Raw genomic sequence first — 22221 nt, 5'->3', positions numbered from 1 at the left:
TGTCTGTGGCGTACGAGTGGGGCTGTAGATCGAACACTAATCCACACTGCATAAGAAAGGAACGGCATCTTTCCAAATCCCCTTCATACTTATCAGGCGTCGGAACCTTTGGCTCAGGGAAGGGCACAGCTCCAGAAGCGGCAGGCGAAAGGGGTGAAACCGGTGGTGGATTCTCCACCGGCAAACTGAGCTGAGCCTGGATCTTCGTCAGAGTGGTCGAAAAGTTCCGAACCGACAACGCTATCTCCTGTAGCGCCGTGCTGTGTTGTCCCAACATCCTTTCCTGATGGGTAATGGCATGGCGAACAGAGTCCAGGTCCGCTGGGTTCATTTCTGGCCGGATCGTTCTGTCACTTTTTTCTAAGCCAGAACCCAGAAGCAGACCAGGACAAGGTGAGTTGAACGAAGGTGAGTATTTATTAACAGATTCAAAAAAAGACGGAGCGGGCGGCGGAGATGAGTTGGTGGAGGTGAAGTGGCAGATCCAATGATGGCTCGGCAGCCGCCGACAACCAGGCAGGGGTTGGGTGAAGGTTCCGGGAAATTGACTGTAGACAGAAAAAAACGGAGGTAAGTACACGGCAAGCCAACAAGGTGCAAAACAACAAAACTAACGCTAGTAACTCAGAGGCTGATACGCTGACAAACATACTGTTCATGGCTAACGATCCGGCAGGGAATGGATGTCAGGTCAGAGCTTATGAAGGGATGATGATCAGGACCAGGTGTGCCGAAGCTGATGAGAAGCAGGTGCGGGTAATCGAGAGATCACCCGCCTAGCAACGTCGCCCGGCAACCGGGCAGGGTGCGTTCAGGAACCTTCAGGAAACAGGAGATTCAGAGCAGAAAAACGGCAACACAGGCAGGAACACTCAGGACGCAGGGTTCATGACTCACTCTCACACTCTCTCTCTCTCTCTCTCTCTCTCTCTCTCTCTCTCTCTCTCTCTCTCTCTCTCTCTCTCTCTCTCTCTCTCTCTCTCTCTCTCTCTCTCTCTCTCTCTCTCTCTCTCTCTCTCTCTCTCTCTCTCTCTCTCTCTCTCTCTCTCTCTCTCTCTCTCTCTCTCTCTCTCTCTCTCTCTCTCTCTCTCTCTCTCTCTCTCTCTCTCTCTCTCTCTCTCTCTCTCTCTCTCTCTCTCTCTCTCTCTCTCTCTCTCTCTCTCTCTCTCTCTCTCTCTCTCTCTCCCTCCCTCTCTCTCTCTCTCTCTCTCGTACCCTCAGGGAGACTCATCTTTTGTGGTGATGACCAACTACATCATAACCAAAGGTCAGAAAATGGGAACATGTCCTGAGGTATGTCAACTCATCTCAAAAGTACACTGCTCAAAAAAATTAAGGGAATACTTAAACAACACATCCTAGATCTGAATGAATGAAATAATCTTATTAAATACTTTTTTCTTTACATAGTTGAATGTGCTGACAACAAAATCACACAAAAATTATCAATGGAAATCAAATGTATCAACCCATGGAGGTCTGGATTTGGAGTCACCCTCAAAATTTAAGTGGAAAACCACACTACAGGCTGATCCAACTTTGATGTAATGTCCTTAAAACAAGTCAAAATGAGGCTCAGTAGTGTGTGTGGCCTCCACGTGCCTGTATGACCTCCCTACAATGCCTGGGCATGCTCCTGATGAGGTGGCGGATGGTCTCCTGAGGGATCTCCTCCCAGACCTGGACTAAAGCATCCGCCAACTCCTGGACAGTCTGTGGTGCAACGTGGCGTTGGTGGATGGAGCGAGACATGATGTCCCAGATGTGCTCAATTGGATTCAGGTCTGGGGAACGGGCGGGCCAGTCCATAGCATAAATGCCTTCCTCTTGCAGGAACTGCTGACACACTCCAGCCACATGAGGTCTAGCATTGTCTTGCATTAGGAGGAAACCAGGGCCAACCGCACCAGCATATGGTCTCACAATGGGTCTGAGGATCTCATCTCGGTACTTAATGGCAGTCAGGCTACCTCTGGCGAGCACATGGAGGGCTGTGCGGCCCCCCAAAGAAATGCCACCCCACACCATGACTGACCCACCGCCAAACCGGTCATGCTGGAGGATGTTGCAGGCAGCAGAACGTTCTCCACGGCGTCTCCAGACTCTGTCACGTCTGTCACATGTGCTCAGTGTGAACCTGCTTTCATCTGTGAAGAGCACAGGGCGCCTGTGGCGAATTTGCCAATCTTGGTGTTCTCTGGCAAATACCCTCATGGAGTCTGTTTCTGACCATTTGAGCAGACACATGGACATTTGTGGCCTGCTGGATGTCATTTTGCAGGGCTCCTAGCAGTGCTCCTCCTGCTCCTCCTTGCACAAAGGCGGAGGTAGTGGTCCTGCTGCTGGGTTGTTGCCCTCCTCCACGTCTCCTGATGTACTGTGCCATCCTGGATGAGCTGCACTACCTGAGCCACTTGTGTGGGTTGTAGACTCCGTCTCATGCTACCACTAGAGTGAAAGCACCGCCAGCATTCAAAAGTGACCAAAACATCAGCCAGGAAGCATAGGAACTGAGAAGTGGTCTGTGGTCACCACAGGCAGAACCACTTCTTTATTGTGGGTGTCTTGCTAATTGCCTATAATTTCCACCTGTTGTCTATTCCATTTGCACAACAGCATGTGAAATTTGTCAATCAGTGTTGCTTCCTAAGTGGACAGTTTGATTTAACAGAAGTGTGATTGACTTGGAGTTACATTGTGTTGTTTAAGTGTTCCCTTTATTTTTTTGAGCAGTGTATTTCTTGGATTCTCTGTATCTTTTTGATATTAATCTATTTTCATAAATACTAAAGGTAAATGCAAAGTCCATCATATCAGCTCATCTACTTTCATTGTGAGATACTGTCAATGACGCATGTAGAGAGGAACAATTCTAATACATTTGCTTATTAGATTATTATTCAGGAAAAAGTGGTCTAAACAAATGATGTTTTTTATCATGTATTGGGACTCCTTTTCATCTTTCTACTGTATATAGTGGTATTCTATTACAAACATAAACACTGACTCAGACACGCATGCACACACACACACACACACACACACACACACACAGTTACCCACTGACTCTAGCTCCTTCTGTGTTTCAGCTCGCAGAACCCAGCTATCTCTGCAACTCCGACTCAGACTGTGCAAGAGGGATAATAGAACGTACAGGACATGGTAAAGTCCTGACGGCATGGCAGTGTGGTAGTGTGATAGTCACACTCACTTACTCAGTGTTTCTCAACCTCTGGTCTGTGGACCAGCGCTGGTTCATGGCACATTGCTGGCCGGTCCTGGCCGGTCCCTGAGATGGTTAACTAATATAGTCAGTTCTACAGTGCTAGTTTTTTTTGTTGAGCAAGTGGTCCCCCAAAGGAGAAAGAATGCTGTCACTTTCTGAGGGAGAGTATTTACAAGGTGCTGTGGTACTGACAAAGCAGCCTCTTATTTCAGCTAATATACAGTACACTCCGTTAGCATCACAACCCTGGCTAAACACAGAGCCACTAAGATAAACATTTTGACTAGTCAGGAATTTCCCTGCCCAAAGTCATGCATGACAAAAAAGTAAGCTTGATTACAGATCAACAACTTTCCATGTTCTTAGCAACATGGCGCAGGGTGGTTGAGCGCCTTGGCTCATCATTCTATTAAAGTATGTAAACAGAGTCCCCACACACATATTATGCATACATGCACACAACCATTAAGTCACAGACAAATGCAATAGACACAAGCCATAAGCACAGTCAGAGACATAGGCAGGCAGATTATCAGACAAACAGGGAGTAGTAGGAGCAAATCTAATAAGCCTATACAGTAGAATTATAAACCGATATAACGTAGGAAGTTGAAAGGGTTGGCTGTGTAATTTGTAACGGCCCCAATATGTCCATGGTTATATTCAAATCCTTTCAACCTCTCAGAACCACATCAGCTTCAAGGTTTTTCATGCAGAAGGAAATTATATTTATAAGATCAGAGAGATATGGAAGAGATATCTCAGCACTCTCTTTTGCTCACTTAACAGTTTCCCTTGGTATTCTGAATTGAGATACATTTTAGATTTTAAGAAGTAGAGAGAAAAAAAAGTTTGGATAAGTGGAGCATCGAAACAATCATTTCTATTTCTGTGAAGTGGACGCCATTGCATCCTCATCTGTGGGCTCATACTCATGCATACTCCATGTTGAAAAGCTATATCCCTCATGTGTCTTTTCTCCATGTCTATGTCTCGCTGCCCCCCTCCATCCCCCACCCCAAGGACATATGACGGGGAAGTGTGTGGGGAACACAACCAAGACGTGTGAGGTTGTAGCCTGGTGCCCTGTGGAAGATGACCGCGTCATCCCAGAGTATGTAGGATCACTGAAAATGATGTTAACACTTTACATAAAGCCTGTAGCTATAATATTGTATTACTTGTTATAGATTCTATGTACTGAATGGTACTTTGAACTGAACCAAGTGAATTGTACAGTGCTATGAAAAAGTATTTGCCCCCTTTCTAATTTTCTCTACTTTTGCATATTTGTGATACTGAATGTTATCAGATCTTCAACCAAAACCTAATATTAGATAAAGGGAACATAAGTGAACAAATAACACAACAATTACATATTTATTTCATTTATTTCATAAACAAAGTTATGCAACACCCAATTCCCCTGTGTGAAAAAGTAATTGCCCCCTTACACTCAATAACTGGTTGTGCCACCTTTAGCTGCAATGACTCCAACCAAATGCTTCCTGTAGTTGGTGATCAGTCTCTCACGTCGCTGTGGAGGAATTTTGGCCCACTCTTCCATGCAGAACTGCTTTAACTCAGTGACGTGTGGGTTTTCAAGCATGAACTGCTCGTTTCAAGTCCTGCCACAACATCTCAATTGGGATTAGGTCTGGACTTTGACTAGGCCATTCCAAAACTTCCAATTTGTTGCTTTTTAGCAATTTTCATGTAGACTTGATTGTGTGTTTTGGATCATTGTCTTGCTGCATGACCCAGCTGCGCTTCAGCTTCAGCTCACAGACGGATGGTCTGACATTCTCCTGTAGAATTCTCTGATACAGAGCAGAATTCATGGTTCCTTCTATTAAGGCAAGTCGTCCAGGTCCTGAGGCAGCAAATACTTTTCACAGCACTGTAAGCTATTTCATGAAAGGAAAATGGTCTCCATCCATTTTTTATGATGACCTCTCTGTATGTTTATGTGTGTTTGATGTGTTTATGCTTTGTTTGTCTTCATTTTCTATGTTCTACTGTTTTCCGTGCAGTCCCGCACTCTTGATGTCGGCAGAGAACTACACACTGTTCATCAAAAACTCTGTCACCTTTGCAGCATATGGTGTTAAGAGGTGAGTGACCCCTTTTTGATACTGTGTATATATTTTCATAAACTTCTATTAGTATGAGGAAAGTAACTATGGTCTAGTCTGTTACACTCATAAAAGCATTAAAAAGTTGGTTCTTCTCCTGAGATATTTCATATTTGCACATGATGCAGGTGGTGTCTGTTCTCTCATCCTACATGATCCTGCCTTACAATATACAGCCCAATTACCATAGCAACAACATAAAGACGGTTCTCCCATTTTGCTCCCCTGAGAGTTGCTGAGGTCAGGAGCTCAGGTCAGAGCAGGAGCAGGGCATAACTCTCCTAGGACCACGAGAGGCAAGTGAACATGAGAAGAGCCAGACTCTCTATAGGTTAATATCATATAGGCATTTCCATCAAAAAGGACCACCCTGCATCCCACTGCTGGCTTGCCTCTGAAGCTATTTTATTTTTTATCTTATTTAACCTTTATGTAACTAGGCAAGTCAGTTAAGAACAAATTCTTATTTACAATGACGGCCTACCCAGCTAAGCTGGGTTGGTCCTGGTCAGTCCCTGGATGGGAGACCAGATGCTGCTGGAGGTGATGTTGGAGGGCCAGTAGGAGGCACTCTTTCCTCTGGTTCCAAAATAATATCCCAACGCCCCAGGGCAGTGATTGGGGACATTGCCCTGTGTAAGGTACTGTCTTTCGGATGGGATGTTAAATGGGTGTCCTGACTCTCTGTGGTCACCAAAGATCCCATGGCACTTATTGTAAGAGTAGGGGTGTTAACCCCGGTTTCCTAGCTAAATTCCTAATCATCCCCAGCTTTTAATTGGCTCATTCATCCTCCTCTTCCTGTAACTATTCTCCAGGTTGTTGCTGTAAATTAAAATGTGTTGTCAGTCAACTTTCCTGGTAAAATAAGGATTAAAAAATGTGCACAAACATGTGAAGTTCATAGGGGCATATAAAATTGGGTGTCAAATGAAAGCTAAGAGACTATATTTTGGGGATATGAAGGCATAGATACATTTTGGAAAAAGGGTCTTAGAAAACATATACCAGAAAAAAAGCCTTAAAAGGTATCAGAAATACATCAAAACACAATAATGTTGATGTAAAGATTCCTGCCAACTAATATCAACACATATTTCGTTTGGGAGAAATTGTTTACCTTCTGTAAGTTTAAGAAATATTACCCTGTGCCTTGTAATTCCGTTACCAAAATCATAATAGTCACAAACCACAGTTGGGCCACCTGCTACTTTCCTCCCTTCAGCTGGCATACTGTTATGTTCAGCTTATAACTGTTTTATTTCTCTTTCTGTTGTCTGGTGGTCAAACCAAGAGTGTTAAAACAGTCTGAGTCTGGACAACGCCTCCCTCTCTGCCCTTTTCTCTCACTCTCCAGTTAATGTCACCTCTGCCAGCTCTTACTGACACCTACCCATGAGCCCCCTGTAACCAACATCCTCACCCACTGAGCACCGACCAACACTGGACGTCCATGGACGTTGAAAAGTAGTTGAAATTTGGTCAGTCCACCCTGGCCTTGATGTTAATGTCCACAGACGGACCGGACTGGACCAAATCTGAAGCTATCATAGATGTATGTTTCACAAGTTTGGATAGTACAATACAGTGAGTAGGCACAGTAGAGTACAGTACGATACAATACAGTACAGTACAGTACAGTAAAGAAAAGTAGAGTATAGTACAGTACAGTAGAGTACAGTATATTGTACTGTACTCTACTGTACTGAACTATACTCTACTTTACTGTACTGAACTCTACTGTACTGTACTCTACTGTACTCTACTCTGCTGTGGTGTACTGTACTGCACTCCAATGTTCTCTGCTGTGCTGCGCTGTGATGTCCAAACTTGTGAAACATGAGGAGAATGACATTCATATCCATAATTAGGCATTTCTACGTAGTACAGATCAAGGACCCATGATGTAATTATGTTACCGTAATTCTATTTCCGGGTGTAAATCCACTTTACTTACTGTAGTTCAATAACCAAAATAGATGTATTCAAACTCAAGGTGCCATGTCACAGCTGACACGCCATTCTTTCTGCAGACATCTTTGAATCGTAATTTGGAGCAGATATTTAACAGAGTTTGTGGAAAACGTGGTCACATAAAAACCTGAGGGCGATTTTACCGTAATTCCGTTACAAAAGTTTGCCTCTGCACAGTTCTTCCACTAAATTAGTTTTTGTACATTTTCAGTGTACATTTTTAAAAGTAGTCCTTGTGCATAGAGTTGTATGGTTTGTTAAACTTTGAAATCAATGGTTTTTATTTGGCATACATTTTAAAGTACTGTGGAATAGCCCATACAGAGATGTACACTAGGCTTTCCGCTGAGTTTAGCTTTCTGAAGATACACTACATGGCCAAAACATCTCATTCCAAAATCATGGGCATTAATATGGAGTTGGTCCCCCCTTTGCAATTCTGGGAAGGCTTTCCACTAGATGTTTGAACATTGCTTTGGGGACTTGCTTCCATTCAGCCACAAGAGCATTAGTGAGGTCGGGCACTGATGTTGGGAAATTAGGCATGGCTCGCAGTCGGCGTTCCAATTCATCCTAAAGGTGTTAGGCTATGGTTCAACCCAGCACTCAGAGAAACAACACGACAAAGGGAGTGGAAGAAACAAAAATATTTAATCAAAGTTAAAGTTGTCTTAGTCCAAAAACAACTGAAGTAAAGGAACAGAGTGGGCTAGTCGGCTCCGGAGGAAGGAGAGGCTGAGGCAGGCAGGCAGGTTGGGAGATATGTCCGAAACTAAAGACAAAACAAACGACAGGTTAAGGAGAGTGGAGAGCCAGGCTGAAGACAAAGACAAAATAACTTTACTGGTGAGCCAAGTTACCGCTCTGGTAAGAACAACGATCTGGCGCCGGTGGAGAGCCATGCCCAGGAATAAGTAGTGCAGGTTGATGAGAGAATAGGATGCAGCTGCGTAGGCAGGAATCACTGGAAACAACCCGCAGCTGCACAGGAGAGGCAGATCCTGAGCACGCCCCCTGATCCACTCCAGACACACCCACATAAAGGGGGACAAACACACATACAGATACAACAGAAAAAGAGGGGACAAAACAAGGAGGAAGGGAAACAGAAAAGGGAGAGACAAGCTGCCCACATAACAAAAGGTGTATGATGGGGTTGAGGTCAGGGCTCTGTGCAGGCAAGTTCTTCCACACCGACCTCGACAAACCATTTCTGTATGGACCTCGCTTTGTGCATGGTGACCTTCCCCCAAACTGTTGCTACAAAGTTGGAAGGACAGAATCGTCTAGAATGTAATTGTATGCTGTAGTGTTAAGATTTCCCTTCACTGGAACTAAGCGGCCTAGCCCGAACCATGTAAAACAGCCCCAGACCATTATTGACGAACTGACTTGTTGGAAAGGTGTCATCCTATGACAGTGCCATGTTGAAAGTCACTGAGTGCTTCAGTAAGGCCATTCTACTGCCAATGTTTGTCTATGGAGATTGCATGGCTGTGTGCTCGATTTTATACACCTGTCAGCAACAGGTGTGGCTGAAATAGCCGAATCCACTAATTTGAAGGGGTGTCCACATACTTTTGTATATATAGTGTACTGTAAATGATCAGGATAGTAATGGCCTGTTGAAAACACATGCGACACAACCACAGATGAATAATGCTACTTTAGAGATAATGCCCGAGAAGCCAGTGTTTGGAGGATATATTGGCATGGGTGTTGTTAGGCCCTCGACTTCATCTCGGGCCGGCAAACCGTGTCAATATATCCTCGAAACACTGGCTTCGAGGGTATTATCACTTTTATACAACGGGTTCCCAACATATTCAAATAATGACTTACATATTTTAATTAAAAACTTTATTTTTAGTCATACTATTTCATCCTTCCACAAGATATAGTCCCGAAAACAAATCTAGGGTTACTACCCAAGTCTATCGTTCAGTTGCCAGAGACGCGGCCCAGTCGTGAATTTTTTTTGTTCTGTATCTATGCAACGTTGTTATCCCTTGCTTGCTAGTTAGCCAACTACGGTTAACTTACAGTCATGTCTAAGTATAACAATAAAGTAGCTGCATTTGCATTTGTTTAAGCTGTTTTCTAGTGACAATTTACAGTATTTGGATACATCCATAACAATGAGCTAATGATTTCACCTGGCATTGAAAATGCGCTCTCTCATCAGGACACTGTTGTTCAGAGGAGCTAGCCAACAACACAGCTAACACAATCACTTCAAACTGAAGCTGGAAAGACTGCAAACTAGCTGCACTCATTTAGTTTTACCTGTTTTCTATTGAGATTTCTTTGTATATATCCATAAAAATGCTGGGTCATGATTTTGACTGCCTGAGAAACGCTGCCTGCCTGTCTGTCTCATCCCGACTCCCGACATGTTCATTACTATGGGACAGCAGAGATTGAATTACAATACTGAAACAATGTTACAATGTTGCAAATGTCAGAGAGACAGACAGCAAGGTTTATACAAATCTCCGCTATTGAAAACCAATTGCTAGTCTAAAAGAAATGTGAGATAATGTCTAGATGCTTTTTACAGTGGAGATCAAGTTTATAAATTCTCTGACTGGGCTGATGAGACAGTGGATTTCGCAGTGAGTTGGAACAGAGTAAATAGGCATTTCAACGTCATAGCTTTAGCGGGTGGTAACTTGTGGTACAGACGCCTGCTGGAATGTGGTTTTAACCAATCAGCGTCAAGGATTAGACTCACCCGTTGTATAAATGTATTACATCACACATATATTGTGTATGTAATGCTTTGAATATGGATGACGATGGTATGTGACAGCTAATGCATAAGTAGTGATAGGAGTTATATAATTTGGAGGCGAAAGGAACGCACACCTATTTAGGCAAGGTGCTGGCTAACGGAGTAGAACACTTGAAAAAGAAAAGGAGAGCCACACACTCTAGGAGCTCAGATGCAATAATTTAATAACCTTATAACCAACGTTTCGACAGACAAGCTGTCTTCATCAGGGTATAATGACAAACACTGCGGGTCACTAGTTTATATAGTGTCGAAGGACACTATTAGGTTATAAAATTATTGCATCTGAGCTCCTAGAGTGTGAGGCTATCCTTTTCTTTTCCCGGAGTTATATAATTACCAGATCCATTAATGCTTAGGCAAGTAGTATCCCAAATGTGATATTGATTCAAATATCTATGTAGTTAAATAACCAGTACAGTAAGATATAAACTTGCCATCTTTTTAACAATGATCTCTTCCCAATCCCTTCCCAGGAGTAACCTCGTAGAAGGTATCGACAATCAGTACATCAAGAGTTGTGTGTATGACCCGAAGACGTCCCCACTGTGTCCCATTTTCAGACTGGGTGACTTGGTACAGATGTCTGGCTTCAACTTCTCCACCATAGCCAGAGTGGTGAGCAATATGTTCTTATATTTATGAGTGAAGGAGGTTTACAAGTACCTGTCAATCCGTGGATGGCTGTGTGTTCGGTGTTGGTGATCGTGGTGTTGGTGTTTATTGTGGAGACATTGATCGATGGTGGTGTTATTAGTAACGAGGTATGCTCTGACGAAGGTCATTACCGAGGGAAAGATTAGTAAAAACACAGAAATTACTTCTGATTTAAGTGTCTGGAGACTCTTTTTTCACTTTGGTGTTATTGGTACCTCAATTGATTGGCAATGTTGATGGTATGGTACTGTGTTGTTTGGGGTTAGTTGTACCCTCATTGACTGGATGTATTGTATTGATTGTTATGTGACAGGGCGGGGCTATTGGTATCGTCATTGACTGGACCTGTAACCTGGACTATGACCAGTCAGAGTGTAAACCGATCTACTCCTTCCACGGTCTCTATGGAAATCCCAAAGAGACAGACATGGCTAGAACATCTGTTGGATACAACTTCCGGTAAATAAAACATCTGTGGCCTGTGCGGTCTTGTGGTTAGTGCAGCACAACTGTATACCATATTCGGCGTGGGTTTGAATCATACTCACTGCCTTTCTGACTCGCAATCTCTCCTACATTTCCTGTCTCATCTTCACAGTCCTATCTCAATAAATCATAAAAAAAACATCTGCAACAATACTGAAGTATTTATTGACCATTCTGGTAAGGGCCCCTTTCTTATTGTAAATCGAAAAGCCTGCTCTGAATTTTGAATAAGTGAAAGAAAACACTTAGAAAGGGGTCTTGTTAGCCATGCGACTAAGAAGAGTACGCAGTATACGACTAAGAAGAGTACACTGTATTCATTATACAGCGTACTCTTAGTTGCATGGCTAGGGTCATGTAGAAGGCAGAAGAGAGAGACATACAGATCTGATTAAAGCACAAGCCTAGAGGCTGAAAAGTTTGTTTACATTTTGTGCTTTAGGTATGCAAAGCATTATATGGAGGACAAACAGGATAAAAGAACACTTCTGAAAGTGTTTGGGATTCGATTTGACATCATTGTTCGTTCAGTGGTAAGTTCATGAAGTTCATGATTGCTATCCTTGTAATGTTCCAGCCAGTGTTTCTGAATTCCTCCCTTGCAACGGTAGATGAAAACGATGAAAATTGTTGTTCGTATTGTTATTTCCCAGGCCAGAAAATTTGATATCATTCCAACACTAACAGCTATAGGCTCTGGCGTTGGAATCTTTGGAGTGGTGAGTCTTGCAATACTACACATCCTATCTGATAATTCAAAGCATACAGAATCTCAAGTAGCCTACTGTATATCTCTTAAACAGCTTGTATCGTGTAGACTAAACAAATATCTTTGACTATTAAATCATGTGACAGAGGTAGTTATGATCACATAATTAAATGTACACTGAGTGTACAAAACATTAGGAACACCTTCCTATTGTTGAGTTGCATCCCCATTTGCCTTCAGAACAGCCTCAATTCGCCGTCTGAACGGCACACATACACAATCCATGTCTCAATTGTCTCAAGGCATAACATTATTATTTAACCTGTCTTCTCCCCTTCATCAACACTGATTGAAGTGCATTTAATAAGGGATCATAGCTTTCACCTGGATTCACCTGGTCATTCTATGTAATGGAAAGAGCAGGTGTTCCTAATGTTTTGTACACTCAGTGTATATTGTATCTCTATGGTTATGATACTAATAATTGTGTTGTGTTTCCGAAGGCGACTGTAGTATGTGATCTGATCCTTCTGTATCTGCTACCAAAGAGGGAGTACTACAACAACATGAAATTCAAGGTCACAGAAACAGTAGAGCAGGTGAGTTTGCGTTTCTAACTATTGTGCAACGTTGATCCTCAGTCATTCAGTTTAAACACAAGATGGCAGCATAGATGCATTCTATAAATAGTTGTATAGAAAACTAGGCAGACAGACCCTCAACAGTATACATAGTAATTTACCCAACAGTTCATGTGTTTTCTCTAAGAAATACATGGTGTAATTGTCTCCTTCTTTGGGAAGGCTACTAGGTCCCACTTTACTTGCATAGTCCCTAAGAGATTATCTGTACATGCTCAAACTATCAGCAAACTATGGGAGAATCTCAATTGGATTGGCTCGATTACTTGCGTCCTCTCCTCCGTGGAAACAAATGTGCTTGTATAATATGAGGCTCTCTTTCTCCACTAGCGTGTCATCAGGCAAATAATGTTTACAGAGGAGAAATCGTTCTTCAATTGTGGTGGCATTTGCATCCGTCTCCTTTTTGTGGCCATCTGTGGCCTCCATTTAAGAAAATCCTCAATTACCAAAAATGTGTCATTGCTGCATTGCTGACGACAATTTTTGTCCGCTCATACAGGAGTTATAAAGGCCGTGTGCACAAATGTTGTAAAAAAGATATAATAATTGTAAAAAAAATAATAAAAAATGGTTTATTTACTTTTGTTTTTAATTCAGATTTATCAGGGGGTGCTGCAGCACCCTCAGCACCCCTACTTCCCTCGGTTAAGAATTGGTGTAACCATCATTGGTGTTACTTCACCTACTGGTGGCACAATGTCATCATAATGGTAAACCATATTTAAAGTAATTTAGCTGCCATATTAGATGATTTAGAATCTAAAATAAATTATCCAAAATGCCATGCCCAAATGCCACCGCAATTCAAGAACGACCAATGTGTATGGTGGTAAAATGAAATGTAATGAGTTGTGATAGACATTCTATAGATAAAAAGATATGCTGATATACAGTGTAGACATTGTTAATGTTGTAAATGGCTATTGTACCTGGAAGCGGCTGATTTTTTATGTAATATCTACATAGGCGTACAGAGGCCCATTATCAGCAACCATCAGTCCTGTGTTCCAATGGCACGTTGTGTTTGCTAATCCAAGTTTATCATTTTAAAAGGCTAATTGATCATTAGAAAACCATTTTGCAATTATGTTAGCACAGCTGAAAACTGTTGTGCTGATTAAAGAAGCAATAAAACGGGCCTTCTTGAGACTAGTTGAGTATCTGGAGCATCAGCAATTGTGGGTTCGATTACAGGCTCAAAATGGCCAGAAACAAATAACTTCCTTCTGAAACTCGTCAGTCTATTCTTGTTCTGAGAAATGAAGGCTATTCCACGTGAGAAATTGCCAAGAAACTGAAGATCTTGTACAACGCTGTGTACTACTCCCTAACCAGAATAGAACGAGTGGGAGGCCCTGGTGCACAACTGAGCAAGAGGACAAATACATTAGAGTGTTTAGTTTGAGAAACAGACGCCTCACAGGTCCTCAACTGGCAGCTTCATTAAATAGCACCCGCAAAACACCAGTCTCAACATCAACAGTGAAGAGGCGACTCCGAGATGCTGACCTTCTAGGCAGAGTTGCAAAGAAAAATCCATATCTCAGACTGGCCAATAAAAAGAAAAGATTAAGAAGGGCAGTCTGAGATATGGCTTTTTCTTTGCAACTCTGCCTAGGAGATCAGCATCCCGGAGTCGCCTCTTCACTGTGTGGTATTGTTGTTGTGACATTAATTGCCATTGCCTTGCACGCCGAAGGGCTCATACTTCTCCTTCATCCGGCAATAAACATGTCAATTTAAGTTTATTTACCCGAGTGCTGTCCTATTTCTGTTTTTTGGATTATACACACACACACACACACACACACACACACACACACACACACACACACACACACACACACACACACACACACACACACACACACACACACACACACACACACACACACACACACACACACACACACACACGAGGATCCAGCACCCAATTTAAGTTTATATAAGGTGGAGGCGAGCACATTGTTTATCTTTTCATATTGTATGATGGCCTAAACCGTGTACAATTGGCAGCTAAAGGATTTAGAGCAGAATGCAGAGAGAGGCCTATATACCAATGCAAGTAACTTCTACTGGCAACTAGATAGAAATAGCCTACAAAAGTCAACATATAAAAACATTGCAATATCCTGATAAAAATAAAGAACTAAAGAAAAATCACATTCATCTCTCTACTCCGACTGTCTGCAATGAACTTGAAACATTGTATCAACTAGGCCCTCAGTTTCCATGCTAGTGAGCTCCGGACAGATAATGGATAAGAAGTAACCAGATATTTTATGACATTTCCACTGGATCAGAGAATAACATTTTTCCCCTTTCACGCCGAGGCTCGGTGGTTATCGAAAGGGAGAGAGCGGGAAAGACCTGTTCTCCGATTAGCACCTGTCTTCATACTTGATGCTAAAGCGGCACACCCTCTTTTTGACATTTTGAGTAGTGAGTCACTGTTGGAAGTAGTCGACCTCTATCCCTTCCTGTGGGGCGTCATTATCTCAAGTGGTTTCCTGTCCTTAGTCTGCACAAATTGTTAAGAAAATCCTAGTATGTGTCCGTCATTTCCTTTCACTAATCCTGTGTTTATAGCTGAGTGCACAGGAGAGGAAAGGAGACAAGAGAAGAGGAGGCCACAGAGATAACAACTGTAGTAGAGAGGTGTGACTGTACCTTGTCGAAGAGGGGCTGGTAGAGGCCAGCGTACCTCCTCTCCAGCTCGTGGACTTCCTCATAGAACTTTGCCTCTATGTGGGCACATTGCACCTGTAGCCTCTTCAGGGCGTAGACTCGCCTCTTCACAGCCTTGGGGAGCAGGCTGGGGAAGAGCGGGACAGGCATTATCATGCACACACATCACAAAATGGTGTCCCTATTCAATATAAAACTCAGCCTGCGTCCCAATTCTTGATCCTTTCTCCAAAGTCTGCAATTATGCACTTATCCCCATAAATGTAAAAGCATTGGATAACTGTAATCATGGGCTAAAGAGGGAACCGTAATCAGTTCTTTCATTTTAAATCCATGTAGCAAAGTGAACAAGAGCACACTTCAGGAGAATTGGGACATAGGGTTTCCAAGATGAGTCCTAAACCTTGTTCTTCCTGTGCAGGCAGACAGTGTTGCAGGCCCAGTGCAGATTGAGTGAAAATACAACATTCCGGAATCCAGAGGCATGCGCGTCTGAAATAAGTATAGTAGCATGAATCTATGAGGGCAATTCCGTGGGAAAGTCAATCTGAGCATGGAAAATAAAGTTAGTCATTTGCAAATGAAACCACTTCATAGTTATCTTTGAGGTCTAAATGTTGGATTGCAGGCTTTATTTGACCAGTTAAAATAGAAAATTGCATGAATTTAGGCCGTTACAGAGTATGAGGCCAGGCGCCGTATCAACAAAGTCTTCTAGAGAAGAAAATTGGTTGTAAGTACTGAGAATAGACATTTTCCTATTATTCTTAGGGGTAAAAATCTAAAGCTATGCATGAAGCCTCTTTAGTCATACGAGTCCTACCTAGTCAACAGATATTTAGGAGACCTCATGAGCTGTCCTAACCAGTTAAGCGTTGCCAGCAGGTGTCTTGATAATCCTTTTTTTTTTAAGGCAGCGAGTCAGCGGTTTCTGCGCCATACAGCCAATTAATTGCTTTGGAGATGTTGAAATACTTTATTTCTGAGGCAATGATCAATCCATAAATAAAACTATTTAAGAGGCCTACCTTCAAACTCAGTGCGTCTTTGCTTGACATCATGGGAAAATCAAAATAAATCAGCCAAGACCTCAGAAAAGACATTGTAGACCTCCACAAGTCTGGTTCATCCTTGGGAGCAATTTCCAAACGCCTGAATGTACCACATTCATCTGTACAAACAATAGTACGCAAGTATAAACACCATGGGACCACACAGCTGTCATACCGCTCAGGAAGGAGACGCATTCTGTCTCCTAGAGATGAACGCACTTTGGTGCGAAAAGTGCAAATCAATCCCAGAACAACAGCAAAGGACCTTGTGAAAGATGCTGCAGGAAACAGGTACAAAAGTATCTATATCCACAGTAAAACAAGTCCTATATCGACATAACCTGAAAGGCCGCTCAGCAAGGAAGAAGCCACTGCTCCAAAACCGCCATTAAAAAGCCAGACTACGGTTTGCAACTGCACATGGGGACAAAGATTGTACTCTTTGGAGAAATGTCCTCTGGTCTGATGAAACAAAAACAGAACTGTTTGGCCATAATGACCATCGTTATGTTTGGAGGAAAAAGGGGGACGCTTGCAAGCCGAAGAACACCATCCCAACCGTGAAGCACGGGGTGGCAGCATCATGCTGTGGGGGTGCTTTGCTGCAGGAGGGACTGGTGCACTTTGCTGCAGGAGGGACTGGCATCGTGAGGAAGGAAAATTATGTGGATATATTGAAGCAACATCAACAATAAATAATTCTCTCTACTATTATTCTGACATTTCACATTCTTAAAATAAAGTGGTGATCATAACTGACCTAAGACAGGGAATATTTACTAGGATTAAATGTCAGGAATTGTGAAAAACTGGGTTTAAATGTATTTGGCTAAGGCGTATGTAAACTTCCGACTTCAACTGTAAACACAAACTCACTTCCTTGACAACCTTCTTCACAACAGCTCTACTCTGCGAAGTGCAATAATTATGAATGCCCTGACTTCTGCAGATGCCGTAACTGCTGTACGGCCAATGCAGACATCGGATTGATCATACAGCGCCTTTAACCCTATCTTCATGTCCACATCCAAGCTGTTGCATATCAACAGAGTTGCAGTTGATAGGGAGATTCTCAATAGGGAAAAAGTTTATCCTCTCCTCGACTGCTCCGTCCTCCTCTCCTCCGTGACCCAGAAACCGATAAGTGGTCGCCATATGTGTCACGGTTTCGGCCGAGGCTGCTCCTTCTCCTTGTTCGGGCAGGCTTCGGCGGTCGTCGTCCCCGGAGTACTAGCTGCCATCGTTCGATGTTTCATGTTTGTTTGGTTTTGTCTGTTTGTACACCTGTCCCTTGTTAGTGTTTGATTTTGTTTCCTATTTAGTTATCGTGTGTTGGGTCAGGTGTTATGTGTGATTGTTTTTTGTCAAGCTGTTGCTCTCTGTATTTACTCTCGTGTTTTGTTGTTTTTCGAGAGTCTGCACTGTGTGCGCTATCGTCGTTTTACGCACTGTGTTTATTGTGCGTAATTTGTATTTTGCCTCCCGGTTGGGTTGGCTGTTCGCCTGTTTGGTGCTGCTTTCGTTTACTAAAGTCTGTTCACGAACGCCCGTGTTTCCTGCGCTTGATTTCCACACCGCATCTACACTCAGCTACTGACAATATGTATCAAATCAAAGTTTATTCGTCATATGCACAGGATACAGCAGGTGTAAACGGTACAATTAAATGCTTTTGCATGAGAGTGTGATTTTGTTAATAGGTGAACGAAGCAATTTGCTCCTCTCCTCGATTGCCTTCTACACGGCGAAGGATACTCAGGTGTAACCTAACTCAGGTGTTACCTACCGCGGAAGTGTTTTGAAATCCGCCGCACCCCCTTTGAATCCCTCCACATTGTTATGACATTTGGGAGGCGCATGGCGATGCGGTACGGGAGCTCGATTTGGCCTCCACAAGCTCCGTACAGAGCCTCTGGAGAATATATCCGGAGCAAGCATAAATTGGCTTTCAGGGTTAGTGTTAAGGTTGAGGCTAAGGTTAGGGCTAGGGTTAGAGTTAGTGTTGAGCTGTGATATGGCCATTAATCTAAGGTTGGAGTTAGGATTAGTGGATAGTTATTTGAATATTTTGTTGACAATTGAACATCTATAAAGCATCTATTGGGGACTATTCAAATAACATGTTATCCAAATCAGTGTTTATTTCCATCCCAGTTTGAAGTAACAGCATGCATGTGGACAGATTCAAACTCCTACTGTCACTCTGTAGTTAAAGTCTAAATAAGCTGTCCCTAGATAGATATCCCTTCAGATGGTTACCAAGCAACACAGACAGATGATGTTCTGTTCTGACAGAAGTAGAGAAAATGGAGGGCAGATCTTAACCTGCTGTCCTCCTCTTCTCCTACCACTACTCCTACTCAGCTATTCTCTTTAAAATGAGACCGGAAGACCATTGGTTTTTTTATTGCAGTGCGACAACCTGAAGCTGGGTATAAACACATTCATCTATTACATCCCCGACGTCTATGCAGGACCACAAGTCTCAGCCAATATAATCCTACAAAATAAAGTGAGTGCTTGTAGTGAAAAATTAAGTTAGCTTTCTCTTGGGGCGAGGTTGCTGGTGCATGTTGTGTTCTAACCCTAACCAATTGAGGGTTTTTAGGTTATTTTATGCTCTTTGCACTGTTTTAATTTCGATTCGTTGTTATGTTTTATGTTGTGTTGTGTTTTGTCTAATGTATGTGTAACTACTGTATATGTATGCTGCTTTTTTGGCCAGGGTTTACTTGAAAAAGAGACTTACATCTCAATGTGACTTCTCTGGTTAAATAAAGGTTACAAAAAAAGTGTTTAAAATGGAATATTACTTACCATAATCTTAATTTAAGACACTTATATTCAACCCTCACATAAAGTAAATATTTTTTAAATATATCTTTGATATATTATATACTTTGTCTGGTTTCTCTTGAGAGTTTTGGGTTTTAAACAAGGGAAACAGGAACTAGTCAGATACAAATGGATCCATCTAAGTCTGAGTCTGTCTTTCAGGAACCTTTAGATGAGTTCAAGTCAGAAAAAGAAGTATCCATGGTAAGCACATTGTGTGTGTGTGTGTGTGTGTGTGTGTGTGTTTATCTGTGTGTGCACGTGCGCACATGCATGCGTGTTTGTGTGTGTGTGTGTATACAACATTTTGATCACCTTAAACTGTAAATGTTTGTGGTTAAAGCGAGTGAAAGACCAAAAGATATTGTGCTGTAGCATATAATTGATGTCTGCTTGGCCACACAGAAACATTCAGATGAGGTGCAAGTGCATCATGAGGCCCCGTGACTTACTGTAGTCAGTCTGAGGTTTGTGTTGACTGGTGTGGGTCCTTTGGTTTCTGTTGGAAAACTTTACAAAATCCCTCCTCCTTCCCTCCCTTCCTTAAAGGAATAATCCACTCAAAAACTATCTTTTGCTATTTTTCTGTCATTAGTCCACTGTTGACATGGTCCCAAAAATGTTTGCATGTCAGCAGTCAAGCTTTCAAGCTATAGCACTTTTAAGAAGCAAAGTGTAGCATGCCACATCATCATGATGATACTTTTTGCATCATGTAATGCATTTTGCATGATGTGGCATGCTATACTTTGCTTTTTGAAAGTCATTTATCTTGAAAACTGACATGCTAAACATTTTGGGACTGTATCAACAGCTCACTAGGCACAAACTGGTTGAATCAATGTTGTTTCAACATCATTTGTCAACGTATTATGACGTGGAATCTACGTGGAAAATACATTGGATTTGGAAAAAGTTATTAACTGTTGTTGCGTCGTGCCTAAGAACAGCCCTTAGCCGTGATATATTGGCCATATACCACACCCCCTTGGGCCTTATTGCTTAAATATAGCATTCGTAAAGTCATCAACAGCTATTGATTCAATTCAAACCAGAATTCAACTACAAATAGACAATACAATAGGCCTAGGGTTTCAAGTTCTGGTTTAATAAAATATAGTGGATAGTTCCATCTTTGCCACAATTCCAGTTCGTCTACAAATTAATAATTGATATGTTGGATTCACGTCTCCATCTCAACCAAAAACAAAAGTTAAAGAATGGGATTAAGCCAGTGGCTCAGATGGAACTATCCAAGCAGTATATATATATCTCCTTTAAATGTTATTTGGTTGTGTTGTCAACCAAACACAATTCAATATTACTTTTGTAATACAGTTAATAGGCTAAAGTTAGAGCTATCTTACAACCTTAAAATGAGTAACACATCCACATCCATCATCAACCATCTCCCTGACCACCTTCCTCTGATCAAGCCATGAACTGTCCCTCTCCATCTTTGAAGGATGCATGCACTCAAAGACTTGGCCTCTATTGGTTGACCTAACTATAGTTAGGCTACTCATGATTATGTATTGCTTGTTTGTTTTTTGCGTTTGAAGTGCTTTAAGATTGTTATGAAAAGCACTATAGAAATGTAATGTATTATTATTATTAAGACCACATTTTGAGGTTACTGTAACTATACATTTCTTCTTATGTAATTATATAAAGCGTGCATGTTCAAGATAGCATGCATAGGTTGTCATAGGTCTGTGGAGATCTTCACAATTGGTGTAATAATGTCACGGTTTCGGCCGAGGCTGCTCCTCCCCCTGGTTCGGGCAGGCTTCGGCGGTCGTCGTCCCCGGAGTACTAGCTGCCACCGATCGATGTTTCATGTTCGTTTGGTTTTGTCTTTATGTTGTACACCTGTGTCTTGTTAGTCCTCGTTAGTGTCCTATTTACAGTGGGGAAAAAAAGTATTTAGTCAGCCACCAATTGTGCAAGTTCTCCCACTTAAAAAGATGAGAGAGGCCTGTAATTTTCATCATAGGTACACGTCAACTATGACAGACAAATTGAGAATTTTTTTTCCAGAAAATCACATTGTAGGATTTTTAATGAATTTATTTGCAAATTATGGTGGAAAATAAGTATTTGGTCACCTACAAACAAGCAAGATTTCTGGCTCTCACAGACCTGTAACTTCTTCTTTAAGAGGCTCCTCTGTCCTCCACTCGTTACCGGTATTAATGGCACCTGTTTGAGCTTGTTATCAGTATAAAAGACACCTGTCCACAACCTCAAACAGTCACACTCCAAACTCCACTATGGCCAAGACCAAAGAGCTGTCAAAGGGCACCAGAAACAAAATTGTAGACCTGCACCAGGCTGGGAAGACTGAATCTGCAATAGGTAAGCAGCTTGGTTTGAAGAAATCAACTGTGGGAGCAATTATTAGGAAATGGAAGACATACAAGACCACTGATAATCTCCCTCGATCTGGGGCTCCACGCAAGATCTCACCCCGTGGGGTCAAAATGATCACAAGAACGGTGAGCAAATATCCCAGAACCACACGGGGGACGTAGTGAATGACCTGCAGAGAGCTGGGACCAAAGTAACAAAGCCTACAATCAGTAACACACTACGCCGCTAGGGACTCAAATCCTGCAGTGCAAGACATTTCCCCCTGCTTAAGCCAGTACATGTCCAGGCCCGTCTGAAGTTTGCTAGAGTGCATTTGGATGATCCAGAAGATCATTGGGAGAATGTCATATGGTCAGATGAAACCAAAATATAACTTTTTGGTAAAAACTCAACTCATCTTGTTTGGAGGACAAAGAATGCTGAGTTGCATCCAAAGAACACCATACCTACTGTGAAGCATGGGGGTGGAAACATCATGCTTTGGGGCTGTTTTTCTGCAAAGGGACCAGGACGACTGATCCGTGTAAAGGAAAGAATGAATGGGGCCATGTATCGTGAGATTTTGAGTGAAAATCTCCTTCCATCAGCAAGGGCATTGAAGATGAAACGTGGCTGGGTCTTTCAGCATGACAATGATCCCAAACACAC

At 42.3% G+C, this 22221-nt stretch overlaps 1 protein-coding gene across 3 annotated transcripts in view; it reads left to right on the top strand.

The window, feature by feature from the left end:
- LOC121574088 (P2X purinoceptor 1-like) overlaps positions 1-22221 on the top strand; it is a 66416-nt gene that overhangs the window by 22445 nt on the left and 21750 nt on the right. Inside the window, exons 3-13 of one of the 3 annotated variants that reach the window (XM_041886684.2) lie at positions 1222-1293; positions 3090-3162; positions 4250-4340; positions 5260-5340; positions 10606-10747; positions 11100-11245; positions 11715-11805; positions 11926-11991; positions 12485-12580; positions 18779-18877; positions 19363-19404. In XM_041886684.2, the coding sequence (XP_041742618.1) occupies positions 1222-1293; positions 3090-3162; positions 4250-4340; positions 5260-5340; positions 10606-10747; positions 11100-11245; positions 11715-11805; positions 11926-11991; positions 12485-12580; positions 18779-18877; positions 19363-19404 (999 nt within the window). The remainder of the gene's footprint in view (positions 1-1221; positions 1294-3089; positions 3163-4249; positions 4341-5259; positions 5341-10605; positions 10748-11099; positions 11246-11714; positions 11806-11925; positions 11992-12484; positions 12581-18778; positions 18878-19362; positions 19405-22221) is intronic. The other 2 variants (XM_041886681.2, XM_041886683.2) reach the window with 2 other exon arrangements.

Source organism: Coregonus clupeaformis, chromosome 9, assembly GCF_020615455.1.
Source record: "Coregonus clupeaformis isolate EN_2021a chromosome 9, ASM2061545v1, whole genome shotgun sequence".
Classification (NCBI taxonomy): Eukaryota; Metazoa; Chordata; class Actinopteri; order Salmoniformes; family Salmonidae; genus Coregonus; species Coregonus clupeaformis.
Note: the sequence above shows the minus strand (reverse complement) of the source record. Positions and strands in the feature narration are given on the sequence as shown.